General features: G+C 44.3%; 2 protein-coding genes across 2 annotated transcripts; both read left to right on the forward strand.

Moving 5' to 3' along the window:
* The first annotated feature begins 304 nt into the window (after positions 1-304).
* Positions 305-1198, forward strand: LOC145409025 (zinc finger BED domain-containing protein 4-like). Its single transcript, XM_080279593.1, has one exon. It carries the CDS (start codon positions 305-307, stop codon positions 1196-1198), a length of 894 nt encoding a protein of 297 aa, XP_080135719.1.
* A 6748-nt stretch (positions 1199-7946) lies between these two features.
* On the forward strand, positions 7947-8657 carry LOC145409026 (uncharacterized). Its single transcript, XM_080279594.1, has one exon. The coding sequence runs from the start codon at positions 7947-7949 to the stop codon at positions 8655-8657; it is 711 nt and encodes a 236-aa protein (XP_080135720.1).
* Positions 8658-9805: the final 1148 nt, after the last annotated feature.

Here is a 9805-nt window from a genome sequence, read left to right on the forward strand (position 1 = left end):
TGCCCACTATATTTCTTCCGATTGGAGTTTTGAAGTCAGTTGTGCTGGAAACCGCTTGCATGAAAAACGACCACACAGCAGAAAATATTGCCGAAGAATTAACACGGATTTGAAGGCAATGGGATATCCTAGACAAAGTGTGTTGCATCATCACTGATAATGGAGCAAATATTGTGGCAGCTGTGACTAAGTTCATCCAAACGAAACAACTGCCATGTTTTACACACACATTAAATTTGGTTGTTCAAGATGCCATCAAAAACACACGTGAAGTAAAGACTGCTCGGAGAAAATCGAACATATAATGTCCTTCTTCCACCTCAGTGTCAAGGCAACAGACAAACTTGGTGAAATTCAAGACCAGAATGGAGTGCAACGGAAGAAGCTGATAATAAACGTTGACACTAGGTGGAACTCTACTTTTTATATGATGGAACGGTTTCTCGAGCAACATGAAATTATCACAACCACTCTTTGCTTGTTAGTGAAAAACCTTACGTGCCTTAACAGTGATGAGTTGGAGGTGGTAAGAGATGCAGTGTCACTACTGGAACCTTTTGAGGAGGCAACAAGAGAGATGTCAACAGAGAAATTCACATCTCTATCAAAGGTGATTCCAATAACCAGGGCACTTCAAGAATGCACAAACTCAAAGTCCAACTCCAGAAACAACAATATTCAGGCTATGCAGGGATCATCTCTTGGCACTGAATTTCAAAAACAGTTGCAGAGGAGGTTTCCAGCAATGGAAAAGGTCTTCAGTGCAGGAGCGGCAACTTTGTTACACACAAGATTCAAAAAGGTGCCTTTTGTTGACATGGGAAACGTCAAAGCCATTGAGGATCGAATAATACACTTAATACGCACTGGATACTCCCAAGAAGTGTTGGCCGAGTCAGTGGCAGGACCACTACATGAATCTGAGACTCAAGAGTGTCAAAGAAATGAAGTGCAAGCTAAAAAGGGGTCACTGTGGAAAAATTTCGATGTGAAGGTAGAGAAGACTCTAAAGTCATCACATTCTACAGCTACAGGGCCTCACACTGAAATGAGGAGGTACCTAGAAGAACCATTGATTCCCCAGGAAGAAGACCAGTTGAAATGGTGGAAAATACACTGCACTTTTCCAAAGCTACAGGCATGTGCAAAAAAGTATCTCTGCGTTCCTCAACATCAGTACCAGCAGACTGTTTTTTAAAGCAGGTAAACTAGTTTCCCAGAGGCTCTGCTCCTTGTCTGATGAAGATATCAATATGATACTATTCCTAAATAAAAACATCAACTAAAAACACGACACGGAAACAAGCCCTAATGTACTATATGATATTGCTACTATTCATATTATCATTATGTGATATTGCTACTATTCATATTATCATTATAAATGTATTATGTGATATTAATATTAAGTCATACCATTACTATGTGATATTGCTTTACTAAAAAGTGCAATAAATTGTTCTTATAAAAGGTTATTTCATTTCTATTCAGGGCATCGTAAGAATGTAGGACAGCCATACAGATAAGGGTGAATATTTTCCGAAAATGTACCAATTTTGTATTGAATTCAAGCATTTTTTGTTATTTATATATAAGTATTATCGAACAGTCGCGGCTGATAAGCGGCTTAGTAAGCTCCTGAGGGCGAGTCTGACCAGTTTGGTGAACCTTGATCCCCTAGTCCCTGTTTGGGGTACGGCTGCACTCGGCGCACCGACTCCACCGAGCCACTTACCACCATATACTTCCTGGTAGGAGAAGAGTCGAATCCGGAATCGAATCCGGCGAATCTACTCATTCAAAGAGTCGATTCTATCGAATCTAAACTTAGCGAATCTTGCCCAGGCCTTGTGTACTCCCTTTGGATCTGTTATGCCAGTTGCTGATGATGTGTTGGTATTATCTTCATCGCATTCCAAACTCAGTTTCTTGTGCCATAGTCTCCCAGGATTCCTGATCTTCTGATTATGACACTTGTCATAGTTTTCCAAAGCCGTTTGGTTACAGGGTCTGGTCTGTTTTGTTAGCCCTCTCTGTTCCCAGACTGGCAGTTTGTCCACATCGGATCCCAAGAGTGGGTTCTTGGGTACTCCCTCGTGTGACATTTTGTAGGTCTGTTGTTGATAAAAAGGGCTCACTTCCTCTCATGCGTCCCTCTCTCTCTCTTTAGAAACGCCTCTGCCCATGAGGGTTCTGTCCCCGTTTATACTGACGGGTCTAAGTCTGATACTGGAGTAGGATTTGGTGTTGTCTTCCCTTCCTTTAATAGGGACGGTAGCCTTCCTGGCATTACTTATGTGTATACGGCAGAACTGACTGCAATTTATATGCTCTTAAAATCTTTTTCACTTTCCCCCATTCCATTTTTGTGATATTTAGTGACTCGTGTAGTGCTCTGTCTGCACTGGAGTCTTTTAATGCATCCCATTCATTGGTTTTATCAATTTTCGAGTGGCTTTTTCTTCTTGGCCGTCATGGCAGCCATGTGGATTTCTGTTGTGTTCCCACACATGTTGGTGTGGTGGGCAATGAGAGGACAGATACATTAGCTGAAGCTGCGTCTTCGCAACAGCCCCCAACCGACTACCCACTTCCTGCTTCTGATGCAACACCTTACTTGCGTTACGCAATTAGTACGTGTTGGCACAGACACCGGGATGGTAATGCTTATAATAAACAAGAAGAAATCTTTCAGAGAGTCGTTGTTCCAAGGGTTCTCCCCACCATGTCTCAGCGATCGGAGGTGGCTCTTGCTAGGCTTCTCACTGCGTACTCTGGGTTCCTGGTGAGTGGTGGGACTCAACCGTACTGTGATGACTGCCTTGTTCCCCTTACTGTCCGTCACTTGCTGGTCGAGTGTCCGAGTTTGGGGGACCTACGTCAGAGATTCTTCCATAGGCATAAGGGGACAGATGGTGCCTACTGTTTGTCCTCGATGCTTGATGAAGCCTCTAGCGATTTTACTGATGTTTTTAGTTTTCTTCAGGAGGTGGGCCTCTTTCCACTTTTTTAAGTAATTGATATTTTATAAACTATTCCTTTATTATTTTCAATGTTTTATTCCTACTAACAGATATTAACTTTACTTTAAATATGCACTTTTTATTTATCTTTGACTTTTTACCTTGTCCGGCGGTATATGATCCTGGCAGTTGCCCGCCAGATTTTAATACGATCAGTCAATAGTCCATCACTCCATCACTTCCCTCTCCCTCCTACACCTTACTCATATTCAGTCTCCTAGTTAGTCTCTCACTCTTCATCCTCTTCACATGGCCAAACTACCTCAATGCTTTCTGTTACATCTGCATCCACACCAAAACGCTCTTTCACTTTCTTATTTGTCAGTCTGTCTCTACATGTGACTCCACTTGCTCATCTCATATATCTTATTTCCAATGTTTTCGCTCTTGACTTGCGTCATTCCATCAAGATCCAACCTTTGCTTCAGTAAGTTAGAATCATGAACAGAATACTGTCATGCAGAGACTTTTTTACTTCCATGCTCACTTCCTTGTTTCTTCTCACTGCATTCACTGAACCAACGACCTTTCTTCCCTGTTGTATCTTTTCAAGCACTTCATCCTCCAAACTACCATCCATACTTATCACATTACCGAAGTACTTTATTGCACTCACCTTTTCCATTTCCTCACTATTCAGTCTCGTTGTGCATTCAGTGACTTCATTTCTCTCGAAGACCAAAACTTTACTCTTCCTACATTCACCTGTGGATTCCGTTTCTCACATCCTCTCCTAAATTCATTCATGATGCCTTGCAGTTTCCCTTCGTCTTTCACTTACACCATAGTGTCATCTGCAAACAACAGAACAAGAAGTTTCCAAACGCCGCCTTGTCTCATTAGGAGGGCTCTAACATCCACTGTCCTACCATGTCTGTCTTTTATATCTCCATCCATTTACAAATTGAACAACCATGGAGAGATGATACATCCCAGTTTCAATCCATCGTTCACATATAAAAATTCACTCAGTTCACCGCCAAAACGTGCTGCAGCCCTTGCGTCCTTATGCATACTCTTCAGGGCATTCTACAGTTTCCCATTTACTCCTTACCTTTTTAATATTTTACGCATTCCTTGCCTCTCCACTCTGTCAAATGCTTTCTCCAAATATATGAAGGCAGCATCCAACTTCTTTCTTTTCTCTACACACATTTCCGCTAAACACCGTATGATGAATATCTGATATACACAACCTCTTCCCTTTCTGAAACCTCCCTATGCTTCTCCAACTAATTCCTTTGTTATTTTTTACCATATACCTTTCCGGGTACATTCAGAAGACAAATGCCCCTGTGATTCCCGCACACTTCTTTTTCACCCTTTACCTGTGCAGGGGAATAATCACACCAGAATTCCAATCCGTTAGGACTCTATCTCTACCAGTCCAATTTGCACATGTTCCACATCCATTAAACTACTATATCTCCTCCACACACTCCATTAATTCCAGGGGCTTTCCTCATTTTGACACTCATCACTGTTTCCATTACTTCCATCGTACTGATATCTTCCTTCCATATCATCTCCCTCATTCTCCCAATCATTCCCCGCCAATTATACGAGCGATACTTTCATTTTCTGTGTTTAACAAATCCTTAAAATGTTCTCCCCATCTGCACAATATTTCTTTCCTGTCAACCAGCAGTCTTCCATTTTCATCATTTACTTGCCTACTACTTTCATTATTACCCTGTCCTAGGTTCTTAACCTCCTACCAGGTGATTTCTTACGTTCCCTTGATTTTCACTCAAATTACTTCCAAACTCTTCATCCACACTCTTCTCACTGTCTTATTATTCTTTTCACCTCTCTTCTGCTCTCTGCATCTATCTCTCTATTCTGTCTTTCAACTTCTCCATGCCTCCTTTTTTTTTTATGTTATGCAAAGAAGAAAGAACCAAAGGCCAGGAGTCCGAAAATCGTTCCTTCAAAGAAAAAAAAAAAACGATACAAAAGAGAGCCAATTCAAGATCCGTTCATTTCGAGATGCCTGGACATACTGCGTTTGAAAGACTGGGGATCATAGGAAGTAGGAAAAACAGAAAGAGGGAGACATTTCCAGGGTTGTCCTGTTGCATACATGAAGGGCTGGGAGTAACGGTTAACTCTTGCATTAGAGAGTTGGACAGAAAAGGGATGGGAGTTTGTTGCCAGACGGGTGCTACGCGCCCGCCGTAGAGGTGGAGGGATGCATGCAGACAGTTCAGAGGAGCAGCGACCACTGAAGTAGCGACAGAAAAGAGATAAAGATGCAACAGTGCGGGAAGAGACACAGGTTGTAGGGAGCCAGTAAGAGGGGGAGAGTTAATGAGACGAAAAGCCTTTGACTCCACCCTATTGAGAAGACCTGTATGTGTGGAGCCTTCCCACACATGAAAGTTGTACTCTGCACAGGGGTGAATAAAACTCGTGTATAAAGTCAACAACTGTGCAGGGGTAAAGAAGGTATTTGGCTTACTAGAGATTTTATATGATCTTTCCAAGATAAGTCCCGAGAGAATGAAACCCCAAGTATGTTCAAGGATGATGCTGGATTGAGCTGAATATTATTACACATTAGTGGGTACTCCCGTGGAAGATTTTGTCGGGTGGATAGGTGTAAGAACTGAGTCTTTAATGCATTAAAAACAAGATTATTTTTACCCCAGTCAGAGATGCGAGCCAAATCAGACATTAGGTTTGCCATAGCTTCATCCCTTGTTTGTTGAAGTAACTGCTGATATGGACACACACACACACACACACACACACACACACACACACACACACACACACACACACACACACACACACACACACACACACACACACACACACACACACACACACACACACACACACACACACACACACTCATAGGTGCATAAATATACTAGCGCGTCTCAATTCTGCCTCTGGGTTTTTTAGTTCCACAGCTGTCCGCACTTCGTCTCTTCAGCAAGCTGTCTCTAAGACTTATTATCCCATTTACACCTTTGCATCGCTTTAAACACAATTAGACACTTAAGACCGATCCACTGTTTAATAAAACTGTTTGGCATTATGTGAGAAGATTAATGATGAGAGTATGAACACTCGGATCTCCTGCACTGATTTTATGGAAAAAAAAAAAAAGTTGAGTGGCAACAGCAGTATAATACTTGAGTCCTTCCAGTCACGAGAGAAATAATGTTCATGCAAGATTCACTCCAAGTTGGATAAACAGTCTCTTTGAGCAGGAATACAGTACTAGATTTATCCCAAAATCAAATGGATAATATTAATTTTTCCTTTAATTTATAAACTTTATCTTCATTGTGCCCAGGTAACCTTCGTCGCACTCTTTCATTGATTACTTGTTGCTGTCCTCATGTAACTTCTCAGCACCACTTCTACTTGATCAAGCGTTTTATTCACCCATTTACCAAAACTTCCAATACATTCTTAGTAATGTACAAAAAAAAAAAAAAAAAAAAAAATCATGGGAAACCAGAAATCACAAACTGCTCTTTTGCTTTCCTCTCTGCCTATTTGTTGGCCACGAAATATCCTTCTCTCGGCTTTGTTGTAAGACGTACCATATTTCCTAAGGTCCAGTAATATATTCCTTGCTCCCAAGGGAACATAAATGCGCCTGCAATAAATCTCACGCATGAAAACACACACACACACACACACACACACACACACACACACACACACACACACACACACACACACACACGCACGCACACACACACACACACACACACACACACACATGTAAAAACTGGGCAACGGCTACTTTTTTATTACCACTTTGGAAGGCCCCAGATGGCTGAACGTTGCAAAGCTTAGGATTCTCAGCCGTAGGCCAGGTGATTTATGATGTAGGATACCACACTTGGTTCATGGCATCGCCTATTTGACACTGTTATCTCCGACCACCTCATAGATTCGAAAGGAACAGAATCTCCCATCCTCAGTGTTGAAACTATTATTGGTACTTTCTCTTAATGATTCTCACCAATCAGTAGGTGTGTATATACTCGTACTTTGTCTATCTGTAGCCAGACGCCTGAATCTTGTAAGGGGTGGACACATCCAAACTGCCTCCATGTAGCCCTGTCCCCTACCATTTCGCTGCCATCTCTCCAACTTACGACACCCCCCCCTCACTTAACATTATAATCCATCACTACCCAGCTGGGGGGGGGGGGAGGTCACCTTGACGCGGTTGCAGGGCTTGAAGCAAGGCTGGCAGTCCCACCTACTCTGGAGGCATGCCTACCTTTGTGGAGTTTGGCAACTGTTGGCGTTGTGGACCAAGCACCCCCTACATCACTGGTGGAGGAAGCCTGCTGGTGATGTTAGTACCTGCCAATGTGCCATCTAGGGCGGGACTGTTGCCTCCCCACGTGTTTGCCGTGCATGGCATCCTGTAATGCTGGGACACGGGAGTCCTGGAAGTTTAGCAATGCTGCACAATGCACCCTGCAGCTAGCAATACACCCCTTTGGTCTCTTATTCTGGCTAGACGGGTGGCCTTGTTGGGCCCGACCAGGTCAGTCGGCTAGGGTCAGGTGGGCACTGGGGGACTTGGTGGCTCCTATCGTCATGGAGTCACCCTTGCCCAGGTCCCCCGGTGGTTTCCTGCATATACTTTCCAGCTACTTCTGGGGCCACAAGTGGCATTATTCCTGGCATACAACCTCCCCTTCTTGGGCTCCATGGTGGATGGAGGGGTGGGGAAATGAAGTCATTTCTGGTATAAGTATGGCTGAATCTCCTCCCAATTTTGGTACTCGTGTAGCAGGTGGCCGGGCCCACGAGTCCCCAACTACCGGCAACGTCTTTGCTCCTGCTGACCCTGTAACACATAAGGGCAATAAGGGCAAGGAGCGCTTTTAAGGGAGTGGCACACAGATTTCCAAGAAAGCTCTCTCACTCTTCACTGAGACGATGCGTAGCTTCTTTGTGCCTGACCAATATATGAAATTCCTAGTTTTGATGTTGGCTGATGGTTCCTCTTTCAGGGACCAAAATGAGTTTAAGGTTCACCGTGACCTGGTCAAGGCTTGTGGGTCATCGCCAAAGGTTGTTCCACAGGCAGGTGGGTCACTCTTTATAGATGTCAGGGATGCTGACCAAAGCACCTGCATCCATGCCATCGAATGCTTAGCCTCCTGCGATGTCACAGTCACCAGTCATTCCACCCTGAACCAGACTTGGGGTGTTGTCTTCTCTAAGGAGTTCCTTAAGTACTCAGAGGAGGACCTCATGGATGGGCTGAAAGACCAGGGAGTAGTGAAGGTGGAGAGGATAAAGAAAAAGGTAAATGAGATATTGACAGACACACCATCACTCATTGTCACCTTTGGTCAGTTGAATTTGCCTGATGTCTTAGAGGCAGCTTACTACTGCCTTCGGGTTAAGGCATATGTGCCAAGACCTAGGCAGTGCTTTCATTGCCAGAGATTTGGGCATGTCAGCAGGTCATGTCATAGGGACATACAAGGTCTCCCACAGGTGTGTGTTAATTATGGTGGTAATTCACATGGTGAGATGGACTGCCCGAATCCCCCCTCGTGTATCAACTGCCGTGGTGTTCACCCAGCATCATCAACACAGTGTGACCAGTACAAGTTTGTGAATGAAGTCATATCAGTTTGAACCCGTGAGAAGATTTCTTTTGCAGAGGCAAAGGAAAGGGTCAGAGGGATTTTCATCTGCCCTGGGGTCATCTTAGTTTCAGCTTTCTCATGTCGTAAGGAGGTCCCACAGTATAAAACAACACTTTGTACCCCACCTGCTTCTCGGGGTAATCAGTCGTCACAGACGTACCACTTGGGGGATGCTACTGTGACAGCAACACATGGAAGAGGTACCATTCCAGTACCCACTCCTTCAACTCGTGATATGCAGAGTGCTGTCCCCTTGGTTAGTACTGCTTGTGAGAATGAAGTTTACCCGACCACCACTTCGACTGTTTCTGCTCCCACTTCTGTGGCTGACGGCTTGCACACTTCTGTGGTGGTGGCAGATGTCCACATTGACTAGACTCATTCTTCCATCTTAACCAGTAAGCCCGAGGCTCTACCTGTACCTGGCAAATGTCACTGCTGTTTGTCAGAATCCTCTGAGCACGAAGACCGGCCACCCAAGGTCTCTGTTGTGGACCCTTCTGTCAACACCTTTCCTGTTCCCTCTGTCCAGCAGGCTGAAGGATCTAACTAGATGACATCTGAAGCTGGTGGTTCACCTCTGGTCCAGTCCCCGCCTGGGGATGTTGGACAGCTCATAGATGCTTCAGATCTGAAATAGGGGGTGGCCTCCTGAAATGATTTGAGTCCTGTGGACTCTACTTTCACTTCTGGGGATTTTGGTGGGAGCACTGGCCATCCTACATCTCCGATGGTGGCCCCCAAGCTGCCTTCCAAACAAACTGGTATGCCCACTCCAAGGAGTGTTGTAAATCTTACTTCCTCGTCCTCACGTTTGCCTTCAGATGTTAGACAGAGCGTATGTATTTCTGGTGCTGGGCAGGCTCCTCCAAACGGCTTTCACAATCATCAATCCAAACCCATTCGCTTGTCAGGTGTACAGTCCCGCACTTAATTATCATCCCTCCACTGTGGGTTCTATCATCCAGTGAGATTGTCGGGGTTTCAGTGCAACTATGAGGAACTGTGCCATCTCGTTTCTCAATTTAATCCTTTGTGCATGTACATCCAGGAGACTATGGCAGGTGATGCTGTTCCTTCCAGTCCTCCTGGTTATCATGCATTTTATTCTGATCCTCTACCTGGCCAAGGACATCA

Source organism: Coenobita brevimanus, chromosome 79 (genome assembly GCF_032717465.1).
Source record: "Coenobita brevimanus isolate Jiangsu-jjx chromosome 79, ASM3271746v2, whole genome shotgun sequence".
Lineage (NCBI taxonomy): Eukaryota > Metazoa > Arthropoda > Malacostraca > Decapoda > Coenobitidae > Coenobita > Coenobita brevimanus.

Coding starts and splice junctions, on each gene's coding strand:
- LOC145409025 (XM_080279593.1), top strand. CDS start 305: ATGTCCTTCTTCCACCTCAGTGTCAAGGCAACAGACAAACTTGGTGAA.
- LOC145409026 (XM_080279594.1), top strand. CDS start 7,947: ATGCGTAGCTTCTTTGTGCCTGACCAATATATGAAATTCCTAGTTTTG.